Source organism: Callithrix jacchus, chromosome 20 (genome assembly GCF_049354715.1).
Source record: "Callithrix jacchus isolate 240 chromosome 20, calJac240_pri, whole genome shotgun sequence".
In the NCBI taxonomy this organism is placed as follows: domain Eukaryota; kingdom Metazoa; phylum Chordata; class Mammalia; order Primates; family Cebidae; genus Callithrix; species Callithrix jacchus.
In genome coordinates, this window is record NC_133521.1 from 42,535,637 (window position 1) to 42,550,795 (window position 15,159).

The 15,159-nt window shown below is 50.3% G+C and overlaps 1 protein-coding gene across 2 annotated transcripts in view; it reads left to right on the top strand.

The window, feature by feature from the left end:
* The window catches only part of CRISPLD2 (cysteine rich secretory protein LCCL domain containing 2), a 124,582-nt gene that overhangs the window by 42,536 nt on the left and 66,887 nt on the right, over positions 1-15,159 (top strand). For both annotated transcript variants that reach the window (XR_013530240.1, XM_035281684.3), the window contains exons 7-11: positions 5,286-5,429; positions 7,137-7,197; positions 11,142-11,208; positions 11,693-11,823; positions 12,584-12,627. Coding sequence is in view for 1 of the 2 variants with exons in the window: in XM_035281684.3 (XP_035137575.3) it covers positions 5,286-5,429; positions 7,137-7,197; positions 11,142-11,208; positions 11,693-11,823; positions 12,584-12,627 (447 nt within the window). In the remaining variant the exon portion in view is untranslated. The remainder of the gene's footprint in view (positions 1-5,285; positions 5,430-7,136; positions 7,198-11,141; positions 11,209-11,692; positions 11,824-12,583; positions 12,628-15,159) is intronic.

Below are 15,159 nucleotides of genomic sequence, written 5' to 3' on the forward strand. Positions count from 1 at the left end.
AATAAAACAATAAAACAGACATTCGAACAAGAAAGTAAAAGCAAACAACGTGATATTCCAAATGCACTCACTAGCGGGAAGCACCCGCAACGAGGATGGCTGGGCAGGATCATTCCTCCCGGGCTGTTTGGCCTTTCCTACTGTGTTCTTGCCCCTCTGGCCTTCCCATCAGGCATGTCTTGCTCATGCTCCCCCAACTGTGCTAAAGGTTTCTGTCCCCCACTCCTACAGCAGTCAAAACTGGAGCTGCTGGAAGCAGTGTGATTTTCTACCTAGTTCACCATTTTTTTTTTTTTTTTTTTTTTGAGACGTGGCCTCCCTTTGTTGCCCAGGCTGGAGTGAGATGAACTTTTGCTCTGTCACCCAGGCTGGAGTGCAGGGCGCAATCTCGGCTCACTGCAGCCTCTACCTCCCGGGGTCAAGCGATCCTCCTGTCTCAGCCTCCCGAGTAGCTGGGACTACAGGCACATGCCACCACAGCTAATTTTTTAAGTTTCTTATAGAGATGGGATCTCACTATATTGCCCAGGCTGGTCTCAAACTCCCAGCTTAAGCAATCCTTCCTCCTCAGCCTCCCACAGTGCTGGGATTCCAGGCACTCACCATTTCTTTATTGGTTTCCAATCAGGATGTGTCCACGTCTTCTGCTACTATAAAAACACAGGTTTCTTATGTTTTGGGATATTTCCTCGGGCTCCCAGAAGTTGTGTCCCCAGTGTGGCGTGGCTGGGCTGGGGCTGACCACGAGCCCAGGCTTGTTTTTTTGCATGGCTCCATCAGCAGCCTTCTCATGACTGAGGGGCCTTGCAGAGGTTTGGGTTAGCTCCGCTGGCAGGAGAGGGTGGGATAGATACAGGGTCAGGCTGGCAGGCTCTGAAGTGGAGAACAGGTGGGCTCGATCAGGGGTCCCAGACCCTCTCGGGAGCCAGGCTCTCTTGTCCCAGCCAGCTGTTCATGGCTGACTCTGCCTGCTGGGGACAAGGGACATCCTCAGCAGGGACGGGGACAGAAGAAGCAGTGATCTGGACACTGAGACAGACCATCTGGGTCTTTTCTGCAAAATCTGCTATGACAAATCAGTTTGTGCCCAGTCCTCTGGGTCATGTGTCATGTGTGGCAGTCCTGGTGTGACCCTCGCCTCCGGGGAGCCTTCCTGGACTTCACAGACAGTGCACCTGCCTATATTCATCACCCTCCAGACTCCTTGGGAACCTTGATGGTCCTGTTGCCTCAGCTGTCAGCTCACTCCGGGGTCTCCGGGGGCACATGGCATGGGTGCCCTACGTGTTGTTTGAATAAATATGCCAATAGTCACAGAGGGGCATTTTCAAAGAATGAATGTGTACAGATACCTTAGATGCCAGTCTACCCCTGCCAACATAGCTCTGTGTGCTGATTCTTTAAATTTTTGGTGGGAATATTCAGCTTCCCTTGGCTGGCATCCCAGTTTTCAGAGCCGATTCTGCAGCACGTCTCCTCCGAAGCAGCTTATCTGCAGAAGCTACTTACCAGGGGCATTTCCAGGGGCTTGGTAAGGTCTTGACCTCTCACAGAGAAGAAGCAGGCGTAAGGATATTAAAAAAGAGGTTTCTGGGCCGGGCTCGGTGGCTCACACCTGTAATCCCAGCACTTTGGGAGGCCGAGGTGAGTGGATCACGAGGTCAAGAGATCGAGACCATCCTGGTCAACATGGTGAAACCCCGTCTCTACTAAAAATACAAAAAATTAGCTGGGCATGGTGGCACGTGCCTATAATCCCAGCTACTCAGGAGGCTGAGGCAGGAGAATTGCCTGAACCCAGGAGGCGGAGGTTGCGGTGAGCAGAGATCGCGCCATTGCACTCAAGCCTGGGTAACAAGAGCGAAACTCCATCTCAAAAAAAAAAGAGGGTTCTCCCCTCCCACTCCTGCCGGTGTGGTGATGGTGACCGAAGGCACAGGCTTCCGGGAAAGGCGGTTTGACTCCCATCCCCGCTGCTCCCCAGCGGTGTGAGCCTGGGCAGGGCCTTACCCTTTCTGGGCCTGCTTCCTCGCCTGTGAAATGCAGCCAGTCATGCCTCTGAAGGCAACGTGAGGTTGACGGGAGAAAACGCGGGGAGGGCCCAGCCGGCCTCTGGCCCGTGCTCAGTGAACATCAGCACTGTGTAGAACCAGGTGGGAATCTGCAGAGTGAAACAATCAATGCCCTGGGCCCTGAGACCCCCAGCCCGGAGCGGGATGGAGCATAGAATAACCTTGCCGTGACCTCTGCACGGAATTTCCCCAGGCCCGTGCTGGGCCCTACAAGGTGCCTTAATTAGGAGGTACTCAGATCCAGCCCATCCTGCGGGTGAAGCCTTCCCCTTTTCCTGTGTGGGTGTGAGGGCCAGGACTGCCTGTCTGCCCATTTTCTTAAATAGAGAGTCCTCAAATGCTTTAGACCGCTTGACCAAACTCTCTTTGGCTAAATAAAGCTGCGATTATGAGGTCTAAACATGCTAAGGCCAGTGGAAGAAAACCCGGCGTATCCTCCAGCCAGCTCCCGCTCTCAGTGAGGGCAAGCCTGAATGGCCTCATTGACGGGGAGAACAGACGTGCCAACCTGGGGTCTTCCTGAAGCTTCCACTGGTAGCTTTTGCTGCCAGAGGTGTTTCCAGAGTTCCCACCTTGAATGTCTTTAAGCTCTTCTGCTGGACATACGCTCTTTTCTTTAGGTGACAGGATTCTCTGGGGGGTTTGATAATTCATGCATTAGGGTTTTTTTTTTTTTTTTTTTGAGATGGAGTTTCCCTTTTGTTACCCAGGCTGGAGTACAATGGCGCGATCTCGGCTCACCGCAACCTCCGCCTCCTGGGTTCAGGCAATTCTCCTGCCTCAGCCTCCTGAGTAGCTGGGATTACAGGCACGCACCACCATGCCCAGCTAATTTTTTGTATTTTTAGTAGAGACGGGGTTTCACCTTGTTGACCAGGATGGTCTCGATCTCTTGACCTCGTGATTCACCCACCTCGGCCTCCCAAAGTGCTGGGATTACAGGTGTGAGCCACCGTGCCCGGCCCAATAATTCATGTATTTGACGAATTTGTTGAGCGGCTGCTGTGTGCTGGGTGCCAGGTGTGAAGCAGGCTGGCCCCTGGCGTCTGGAAGTTTGCAGCTGGTGGATGGGGCAGGTGATGGGGAAATGACAGCCATGAGCAAGCTGCTGGGGAGCAGTATAGGGCGACCCATGAACACGTCCAACATTAGACCTTGGGACCAGAATGGCTTCCCACCTTCTGACCTAAACCCGTCCCTTCCCCTGTGGGACAGGACCAGCCTGGGGCAGTGGTTGTAGGGTAGTGAGATTGGCCAGTGAAGCAGCTACAGGGTGCCCTGGCCGGGGAAGTCATCAGGGAGTCACTCATTTGTCCCTCATTTGGGGGTTGGGTGTTGTGTAGACACAATACCTGGTCTGTCCTTCAGCAGAGAAAGCTTATGTATTTTAAGGAGTGGAAATAAGACTTCGGAACTGAGGAACACTTGATGGAATTTTTTTTTTTTTTTTTTTTTTTTTTTGAGACAAAGTTTCGCTCTGTTGCCCAGGCTGGAGTGCAGTGGCGTGATCTCGGCTCACTGCAACCTCCGCCTCCCTGGTTCAAGCAGTTCCCCTGCCTCAGCCTCCCGAGTAGTTTACAGGTACCCACCAGCATGCCCAGCTAATTTTCGTGTTTTTAGTAGAGATGGGGTTTCACCATTTGGCCATGTTGGTCTTGAACTCCTGACCCCAGGCATTCCTCTCACCTTGGCCTCCCAAAGTGCTGGGATTACAGGTATGAGCCACCACGCCTGGCCCTGAAACTTGGACTTTAATCCAAAATCACTAAGAGACCTGCGAGGGTGCTCTAGTTATTCTCCTTGAAATTGTTTTCCCCCAAACACATCTATTACCTGTTTTGTTTGGGGAGCTTGGAGGCCACAGGTTTCCCACTCTGGTCCAGAGACCTCTGTTGTAGCATGGGAGGTGCATGCCGTGAATGAAGGTGGGAAGGGGGCCAGCAGAGAGGCTCATGACCTTGCCCTTGATCGGGCAACTCAGGCCTTATCAGGAAACAGCAGTCAGTTTATTTGCTTCAGCTGAAATGTACAGATGGGTCTCCTTATGGTCTAATTGCAGATGCTGGTGAGGAGTTTATAGTTGTCTTTTGGGATGAAAACTGGAAGAGAAGCTAACTGAGGGTTAATAAGTGCAATCCGTTTGGTTAATTAAAATGTTTAAAACATGGGTCACGGTCATAGTTGGAGAAATAATGTACAGTGTCGTGAGCGAGGAAAAGATGGGGACCTGCTGAACTACATTTTTTTAAAAACCAGGAGTTGGGTCTTTGGATAGTTCTACATGTTGAGTCTGACATGACTGGGCAGCAAAACTCCAGCACAGAAGATCGAGTGAGCTGGTTCAGTGGCCCTGACTCGCAGGGGGAGAGAAGGGATGGACATAAGTGTGCTGGTATGACGTGCAGTTGGGTTCTCAGAGCAGTGACGGTGGCCTTTGTGCAGCATGGTGAGAGCGTGATGAGGAAGACCCCCTCCGCCAGTGTAAACCCGAGGGCACGGGACCGCCCGGGGGCCGCTACGGCTTTGGGCCAGTGGTTGAGGCAGCTGCTGCTGCTGCTTTTTTTTTTTTTTTTTTTTTGAGACGGAGCTTTGCTCTTGTCACTAGTGCAATGTCATGATCTCAGCTCACTGCAGCCTCCGCCTCCTGGGTTCAAGCAATTCTCTTTCCCCAGCCCCCCAGGTACCTAGGATTACAAGCGCCTGCCACCATGCCCAGCTAATTTTTGTATTTTTAGTAGGAATGGGATTTTGCCATGTTGGCGAGGCTGATCTCAAACTCCTGACCTCAGGTGATCCTCCAACCTCAGCCTACCAAAGTGCTGGGATTATGGGCATGAGTCACCACGCCGGGCCTAAGGCAGCTTCTTGAAGTCGCTTCCTGGGGCAGAGGGTCAAGTAGAGGAGGAGATGGGACAAGAAACCATCGTGATAAGCCTGGTGTGGGCATGGGGCCTGGTAACCTCTGGGCAGCCTGGCTGATCGTGGGTCCAGAGCAAACACAGTGAGCAGAAAACGTCCCCATCCCATCTGGGCTGGGAGAATTCCACCTGGCCAGTTCTGTTCTGAAACGTATCTTTGTCTTTGCCACTGAAATGATTCTTTGTAAAACCAAACCTCAAACAAGTTTAGTTTTCAGATGGCTTTTCCCCCCAAAGTGCGTTTTTCTTGAATCCCAGTGTGTGATTTCTTTTTTCCTTCCTCTCCACTATTAAGAAGAGACCCACACCCCAAAACCTGAAACAGACGAGATGAACGAGGTGGAAACAGCTCCCATTCCTGAAGAAAACCATGTTTGGCTCCAGCCGAGGGTGAACAGACCCACCAAGCCCAAGAAAGCCTCCGTGGTCACCTACATGAGTGAGTCCCGGCCACTGCCTACAGCCGCCTGCTCTCCTGGCCACTTCCAAAGGGGACGGGTGGGTGTTGGAGGGGAGCTAGTGGATTTAGGTCTCCAAGTCCACAAACACTGGGGAACAGGGTGCGGCGAAGCTCATGGGAGCACAACCCTAAGACGTTTTTCAAAAGGGATATTTTTAAGTCATTTCAAAAGCAAGCATTACAGGAGTCGAGCTTGGGTGGCATTGTTTTTCCCCCAGGCAGGTATTTTAAGGTTAGACCTTCCCTGGTCCTTTCACAAGGGACCTGGGCTGAAGTCGGGTTCCTCTGGGAAGTGCTGGCCCTGCTGAGGGCAGGCAGTGTCCCTCCTGGCTCTGGCAGGCTCCACTCATTCCTCACCGGGTCTCGGCTCTGGGACTCAGTGGGCTCATCCATGAAGTGGGGGCAGTGATGCCACATCGGCGTTGCCCAGAGGATGAGTTAAAGCAACGTGAGTCACCCGGGGCCAGCTGAGGCCTCCCTGTACGTTGAGATCACTGCAGAGTTGCCTGTAATCCCCCTAGAGATGGTTCCCCCTCACTGAGACTTCTGGGAATCCCCCAAATATCAACTGTTCCCCTGCTTGCCTCTGCCCTTTGGGCTCCCCGGACACCTCAGCTCCTCCAGCTGTTGTTCTCGCCGTCTTCACCTCCCCAGGGTGGAGTTCAGCTCCCTTTCCAATTCCCCAGACACTACTGCGGGACCTCGATCGCAGCCACCCTTTCTGCAGGCCAGGGCTGTGGAGGGGCGTTTTCACTCGGCGTGGCTGGGGGCCAGGGCTGTGGAGGGGCGTTTTCACTCGGCGTGGCTGGGGACCTGGGCTGTGGAGGGGCGTTTTCACTCGGCGTGGCTGGGGGCCTGGGCTGGATGCCCTTGGCTCTCTGTTTGCCCCGCAACCCTCAAAGTCCCTACACCTGGCCCCGTTTGAGGAGCAGCCTCATACTCACCTCCTTAGAACCTCTCTCTTCTTTTCATAAGTACCTTCTCCCCGCCCCACCAGTTTCTCTGTCCTCTTCAAACGTCTTTGCCGTGATGTTGAATCATTCTGTAGCTTGCTTTCACCAGGAGATATCCTGAGACCCTTGTCTGTCCAGGAGTTCAAAACAGCACCATTGTTTCTCTTAATGACATACAACAGTTAAGTCCCTTTTCCAACCATAACAGGACTCCGACACTCTGATATGTCCCCATAAAATAAAGCAAAAAGCTTTGCAGAAGGCATGTTGGCAGTGGATGGGATGACTCGGGTGAGCCTGGCTGGGTCCCCCGCCCCACAAGCTTGGAGCAGGGGCCTCCCTGCCCCTTGTCAGTCCTGCTCTGCAGAGCCCTGTGGGACCACAGGCGCACAGTGTGTGCAGGCACCCTCCAAGGCCAGGTTCACTTTCTCACTCAGTGCTCACAAAAGTCATTGAAGGCGGGTTACTGTCACTGTCCCCTTGTTCATATGCAGGAAATGAACCTCAGACAGGGGAAGTAACTTGTCCATGGTCACGCTGCTACTGTAGATCGGTAGGCCTGGGGTCTGAGCCCTGAGCCCCCAGTGGAAGCCTGCAACCATCAGGCGGGCCTTGCTCTTAGGACAGCAGGGATTGGATTGCAGAATGCTCTGGGATGTCTCTCAGTGTGGGGAAAGGTCTTCTTACCCTCCCGCTTTGTGCCGTGATGTGTGTTTCTGCATTTCTCTCCTAGCGCAAGTCGTCAGATGTGACACCAAGATGAAGGACAGGTGCAAAGGGTCCACGTGTAACAGGTGAGCCAGGGCTGGGCTGGGCTGTCCTGCCGCTGCTAATTTACCAAGCTGCTTTCACTAGGCAGAGCAGGGGTTAGGGCTGGGTAGTGTCCGGGCATGTGTTGGCCTCGGGCATTGGCAGATCCTATGGGACTGCTGCTGGATCTGAGCAGGGCTGCTCCCAGTGGGCCCCACTGGACAGACGGGCCACCGGTGTGTCCCCTGTGGTAGGTGAATAAATCCATTTAGCCGATGCAGTCATTCACATGATGAACACTGTCTGTCAAAAAGAACGCGTTTGGGCCAGCGTGGTGGCGCACACCTGTAATCCCAGCACTTTGAGAGTCCGAGGTGGGCAGATCACTAGGTCAAGAGATCGAGACCATCCTGGTCAACATGGTGAAACCCCATCTCTACTAAAAATACAAAAAATTAGCTGGGCGTGGTGGCGCGTGCCTGTAATCCCAGCTACTGAGGAGGCTGAAGCAGGAGAATTGCCTGAACCCAGGAGGTGGAGGTTGCAGTGAGCCGAGATCACGCCATTGCACTCCAGCCTGGGTAACGAGCGAAACTCCATCTCAAAAAAAAAAAAAAAAAAAAGAGAAATCGAGATCGTCCTGGTCAACATGGTGAAACCCCATCTCTACTAAAAATATAAAAATTAGCTGGGCGTGGTGGCGCGTGCCTGTAATCCCAGCTACTGAGGAAGCTGAGGCAGGAGACTCGCTTGAACCTGGGAGGTGGAGGTTGCAGTGAGCTGAGATCGCACCACTGTACTCCAGCCTGGTGACAGAGCAAGACTGCATTTCAAAAAAAAAAAAAAAAAAACCAAAAGAACGAGTTTGGTTTTAGCTGTGTGACTGCAGGCTGCTCTCCCTGGTAGCGAACAGCCCACAGGTGCAGCCGCCACTCGCACACCCTCAGGGTGGAGGTGGGAAAACCGTGCCATTGGGGGAGGGGGCCTTGCTTGTGTTCCTACAAATTCATTCAGTTTGCTGAAAGCTGAATTGAGTCATTTAAAGCCCACGTTAAAAAGAGAAGGTGGAATCTGCGGTTTTACATCACAAGGATTTGGGATTTGCTTGCCAGGAGAACACCTTACCTAGGTGTCAGCAGGACGCTGATGAGATGGACTGGAGCAGCCGGGATGAGGCAGCTCAGTGCGCTCACACGTGTTACTGTGGTGAGAGGAGCCTGACGGATCAACAGTCAGCAGTGGAGTAATCGTGCCTAGAACCTCCAGATCAGGGTTAGGGTGCCATTGGCGTGTCTCTGTGCCGGGTGAATTGGGAGGAAGCAGGCATCGCCTGGCAGGGGCATCCACCGTGTGCACTGCCGTATCCGGGGCTGCTGAGGAGCTGGAGTTGTGCTTTTGTGGTGATGCGTCTTTCTGAACGCTCAGCACATCTTGAGACCGTCACACCTGAGTAGTACCGAGTTAAAAAAGTGAACAGGTGTTGGAGAACGTTCCTTGTCAGACAATGTCAAGGCAGTTCCAGAGCTGGGGTGGGTGGGGCACCCCCGTGCAGGGAGAAGGCTGTTAGAGGCCTCCGGTCAAGAAATGTTAGCCCCAATCTGCAACTGTAGGACCACGCCTAGTCCTGCTGTAGAAGCTGCCCCACAGTCTGCCATGCCTCTTTTCTGTACATGGTGCTTTTACAAAAATAATAGTCAGTGGGCTCTTTTATTTCTGACTTGAAGCGGGATCCATGCTCATTAATACTGATTCAGGAATGCAAATAACAACAACAAAAAAGTAGAAAGAAAAAAATGTGTCCCGGAATCTCATCAATACCAGTAGCAATTGGATGTGTTTCCTTCCAGTCCTTTTTTCTGTGCACGGATGAGGCTAATGCTGTTTATGTATTTTCTGGTCTTTTTTTTTTTTTAAGTTGGAGTCTTGCTTTGTCTCCAAGGCTGGAGTGCAGTGGCGCCCTCTTGGCTCACTGCAACCTCTGCCTCCTGGGTTCAAGTGATTCTCTCACCTGAGCCTCCCAAGTAGCTGGGACTACAGGCACGTGCCACCACGGCTGGCCCATTTTTTGTATTTTTGGTAGAGATGGGGTTTCACCATGTTGGCCAGGCTGGTCTCAAACTCCTGACCTCAGGTGATCCACCTGTCTTGGCCTCCCAAAGTGCTGGGATTACAGCATGAGCCACCACGCCCAGCCTCTTATGTATTTTAGCTTAGTATTTTCCAGAGTCACTAAATATGCCTCACATACTTCATGCTTAGTGGCTGCATGATGCTCTGCCACACAGATGCACATGAACATGTTTAGCCATTGCTTTGCTACCTGCTGGCTAACTTCCAGCTTTTCACCATTAGAAACAGTTGTGGCCAGGTGTGGTAGCTCACACCTGCAATCCCAGCACTTTGACAGAACTGGGGTGGGTGGATCACTTGAGGCCAGGAGTTTGAGGCCAGCCTGGCCAACATGGTGAAACGCTTTCTCTACTAAAAATACAAAAATTAGCCAGGTGTGGTGGCGCACACCTATATTCCCAGCTACTGAGGAGGGTGAGGCACAAGAATCGCTTGAACCCAGGAGGTGGAGGCTGCAGTGAGCTGAGATCGCGCCGCTGCACTCCAGCCTGGGTGACAGAGCGAGAACCTGTCTCAAAAATTAAAAAAAATAAATAAATAAGTAGTTGGGAATATCCTTGCAGGTCTGGCTTTCTGACTGTTTGCTTGGAATATGTATTTACAAGGGAAACCGAAGAGCTAATGGATATGAATGGTCAAGCCTTTCTTAAAGGTTTTCTTAAGCATCAGAGTGATTTGTACTTCCACGAACACCACCACCATCGTTGAGTTTTACCCTATTAAAAAGTCCTCGCAGGCCAGGCATGGTGGCTTGTGCCTGTAACCCCAGCATTTTGCGATGCCAAGGTGGGTGGATCGCTTGAGCCCAGGAGGTCGAAACTAGCCTGGGAAACATGGCAAAACTCCCAAAATTAGCTGGGTATGGTTGGCACACCTGTAGTTCCAGCTACTTGGGATACTGAGGTGGGAGGATTACCTGAGCCAAGGAAGTTGAGGCTCCAGTGAGCTATGATGGTGCCATACACTCCAGCCTGGGTGATGGAGTGAGGCGCTGTTTTGGTTTTTTTTTTTTTTTTTGAGACAGAGTCTTGCTCTGTCGCCCAGGCCAGAGTGCAGTGGCATGATCTTGGCTCACTACAACCTCTGCCTCCTGGGTTCAAGTGATTTTCCTGCCTCAGCCTTCTGAGTAGCTGGAACCATAGGCGCCTGCCACCACATCCAGCTGATTTTTGTATTTTTAGTAGAGACGGGGTTTTACTGTGTTGGCCAGGCTGGTCTTGAACTCCTGACCTCAGGTGATCTGCCTGCCTTGGCCTCCAAAAGTGCTGAGATTATAGGCATGAAGCCCCCATGCCTGCCCTTGTTTGTTTTTTTTTAATGAAAAAATATATGGTTGATCTTCTGTTTCTATGGATTCAACCAGCCTCCGATTCAGCCAACCTCAGATTCAACTGCCTGCAGATCAAAAATATATTTTTTTAAAAGGTATATGGTATTGCAGTACAATAATAAGAATGGTACAGAGTTTGGAAGCGATGTGGTGTAACAAGCCCCTACACAGCACTTACCTTGTGGTAGTTATTGTAAATCATCGAGAGATGCTTTAAAGCGTACGGGAACGACGCAAGGTTATACACAAACACTGGGACACTGCATAAGGGACGTGAGCATCCGCAGGCTTTGGAATCCTGGGGAGGATCTGGAAGCAAGGCAGACGGATGACCGCGTTGTGACTGTGCAAATATGAGCTTCACGCTGCACCTGGGTAAATCGTGACTTGTCCAAAAACAATGCAATCCGCAAGAGCGAAGCTTTTCTCTATTTAGTGACAGAGCTGGCGGTGAAAAGCGTGATGAGTCACGGTGAGATCTGGTCCACCTGCTTCTCTCTCAGCACCACTTGGTTTCTTCCTCCCCAGGTACCAGTGCCCGGCAGGCTGCCTGAACCACAAGGCCAAGATCTTTGGAACTCTGTTCTATGAGAGCGTGAGTGCCCAGCCCCTCTCTACGTGGCTAGTGTGGAATCCCATCACACATGTTTAAAGCAGGTGGTTGACTTTAGTAGGAAAAGATTTTCTTTCCACTCCTTAGTCAAACCTGGCGTTTCTAGAACTGGTACAGGTGTATATTTAAGGGCTGACAAACGGGCAAAGCCACTCTCGGGGACTGATCCTCCTGCAGGCCGGTCTCTGTCTTAGATGGAGCGTTCCCACGCTGGACTGAGTGTGGAGAAAGGGCTTTGTTTGTCACTGTTCTTAGTTTGAATCAGCTCGGATGAGTCTGTAAGGTAAGCAAGCCCAGAAGCAAATGTGCTGTATGGACAGGGGCGAGAAGCAGGAGCGGGGTGAACTTCAGCCCGTCCTTTGGGCTTTTAGTGAGTTGAGGACAAACGTTTGGGTATTTCTGATGAAAACTGCTGACAAACGTTAATTGAGAATCTATCTTTGATGTTGCCCTCCCCTCCCTCCAGTCGTCCAGCATATGCCGCGCCGCCATCCACTACGGAGTCTTGGACAACAAGGGAGGCCTAGTGGACATCACCAGGAACGGGAAGGTCCCCTTTTTCGTGAAGTCTGAGAGAAACGGTGTGCATTCCCTCAGGTAACTGTTCTGTGATCAGGGTTCCGTGAAAGTTTTCCTGTTTATGACAGTGTTGTGGAAACCGAAAAGTATCAAGCAGGCTGGGTACGGTGGCTCACGCCTGTAATCCCAGCACTTAGGGAGGTTGAGGCGGGTGGATTACCTAAGGTCAGGAGTTCAAGACCAGCCTGACCAATGTGGTAAAACCCCATCTTGACTAAAAATACAAAAATTAGCTGGGCGTGGTTGTAGGCGCCTATAATCCCAGCTACTCTCAAGAGGCTGAGACAAGAGAATGGCTTAAGCCTGAGGCAGAGGTTGCAGTGAGTCAAGATAGTGCCACTGCACTCCAGCCTGGGGGACAGGGTAAGACTCCATCTCAAAAAAAAAAAGAAAAAAGAAAACCCACAGCTCCGCTGCAAATGTGTTTTTATGATTTGATCATAATATTAAAAATAACTAACTTCCTTTGTAATGTTTTAAATTTATCTTTTTAAAATTCCTCTATCTTGCAGCTGTGCTTAGATTAAATTTATCTTAAACATTTGAAAAACTCATTCTTCTTAGAAGGGTCTATAGGCCTCACCAGGCTACCAGAAGCATCCTTGGTGCAGAAGTTAAGATGCCGTGCTCTAGAACATTCTAACAGCCCTCAGGCTGACAGGAAACAAATAGAAAAGTGTCCAGTCGAGACTGCAAATAAGATGGGCGCAGGAGCAAGTGTTCACTTTAGAAGCAATTCTGTTTGCATTTACCTAAATGGCTTTTTCTTTTTAAACAGCAAATACAAATCTTCTGGCTCATTCATGGTGTCAAAAGTTAAAGGTAAGCTGCTGGCCAGTCTCTTTTGTGACCGTCATACCTGGGTTATCTCAGATTTTCCTGGAAATTTCACTTCCTTTAATCACTGATTTAATGTGTGTCATGCCCGTGAATGCTGTTCTCATCATTGTCAAGGGTTTTTCAAGAGGTCATTTCTTGAACCAGCTTCTAAGAATATCTGGACTGGAAATTGGCCCAAGATCACTGAGCCAGAAACACAGGGCTGAGGCTGCCAGCTGAATGCCACAGACGTACTGACGGCTAGGGCTAGAGTGTCTGAGAGGTTTCACTGGGAGTGCCACTTTCTGTCAATGGGTAATGGCTACCTGGGGTGTTGTGTTAAGGATTCTGAGGCCTCCATCTGGGCTCAGCAGAAAACAGAGCTTGATAGATTAGTAATGTCTGCCATGGGCAAGAAAGGGAGGGATAGGGAATCGCGTGGCACTGACTTGCCATTCTGGCCCAGCTTTTTACATTGCTCAGTGTATGTTCATTTGGAAGGTGGGATGCACGATGGGGGGACACACTCCAACCAGAAGTAGGGGGATGGATTATAGCTGCCCACACTGTACCTTTGACTGGAATAATCTCGGGCAAGCAGGGATTCAGGAGCCACTCCAGCTTCCTCCCCAGAGCTCTACCTGCAAACCATGCCTTTCCTTGGGGAAAACAACTCTCACCATTTGCCCTCGATGCAGAAGTTCTAGCTAGATATCTTTATTAAAATAGCTTTTCTTATTCTTGCAAAAAGAATGCCTAATTTGTTCCAGATAATTTAAACATGGAGTGGAACATCCGTTTGTAATGATAACCTGAATTCCAGCAGTCAACACTTTGGCGAATATTTCAGTTTGTTTTCTCTATGAATTAAAAGTATGTACATGGTCATATATACATTGATGACTTTTAAAACTTGAAATAGAATTACATATACTTTGGTAACCTGATTTTTTTCTTAAATAATTACATGTCTGACTGATGCAGTAGTTCACATCTGTAATCTCAGCACTTTGGGAGGCTGAGGCAGGAGGATGGCTTGAGCCTGGGAGTTTGAAACCAGCCCTGGCAACACAAGTCCCTGTCTCTACAAAAAAAATACACAAAATTAGCTGGGCAGGATTGCAGAGGCCTGTATCTCAGCTAGTGCGGAGTCTGAGATGGGAGGGTTGCTGGAGCCTGGGAGGGGAAAGCTGCCGTGAGTCACGATCGTGGCATCACACTCCAGCCTGGGGGACACAGCAAGACCCTGTTTCAAAACATGTATGTATGTGTCCGAAATACATTTTTGTGCCTTTAAATCAAGTTTGTCCAACCCACGGTTTATGGGCTGCTTGGGGCCCATTGAATGCGACCCAACACAAATTTGTAAACATGAGATTTACACATGGACCTTTTTTTTTTTTTTGTAGCTTATTCTCTTTAGTGTTAGTGTATTTTATGTGCAGTAGCCCAAGATAATTCTTTTTCCAGAGTGGCCCAGGGAAGCCAAAAGACTGGACACCCTTGCATTTTTTTTTTTTTTTTTTTTTTTTGAGACAGAGTTTTGCTCTGTAGCCCAGGCTGAAGTGCATGGAGCAATCTGGGCTCACTGCAACCTCCACCTCCTGGGTCCCAGTTCAGGCGATCCTCCTGCCTCAGCCTCCCGAGTAGCAGGGATTACAGGAACATGCCACCGTGTCCAGCTAGTTTTTGTATTTTTAGTAGAGATGAGGTCTCTCCATGTTGGCCAGGCTGGTCTTGAACTTCTGACCTCATGATCTGCCCACCTTGACCTCCCAAACTGCTGGGATTACAGGTATGAGCCACTGTGCCCCACCTAGTTTTTCTTTTTTTTTTAATACAGCGTCTCACTCTGTCACCCAGGCTAGAGTGCAGTGGCTCATGCAATGATCTTGGCTCATTGAAACCTCCTCCTTGTGGGTTCAAATAATTCTCCTGCCTCAGCCTCCTGAGTAGCTGGGATTACAGGTGCCTGCCACTATATCCAGCTAATTTTTATACTTTTTTTTTTTTTTTTAGTAGAGATGGGGTTTTGCCACGTTGGCCAGGCTGGTCTTGAATTCCTGACCTCAGGTGATCCGCCTGCCTCAGCCTCCCAAAGTGCTGGGATTACAGGCATGAGTCACCGCACCTGGCCTGGACACCTTTGCTTTAAACGTTTTCCAAACTTAATCTGAACGATCTCCCCATTGAATGGAAGTTCCCTGTTGTAGTAAACCAATGCCCTTTGTCAGACAGCTGTATAGAACCATGGCCTGTTCGAGTGATAGACTGGACCAGCAGGGTACAGTGGAGGGTGACTCGAGTTAATCCTGCCTGCTGCCTGGTTTTGTAAATAAAGTTTTATTGGAACACAGCTATGCCCATTCATTTACACACCATCTATAGCTCCTCTCTCTCACAACCCCAGGGCTGATGAATCTTGACATTTACCATAGGAGCACAAAAGCAAGTATGTTTACTCTCTAGTCCTTTAAGAAAAAATTTACCTGGCCACGCATGGTGGCTCATGCCTATAATCCCAGCACTTTGAGA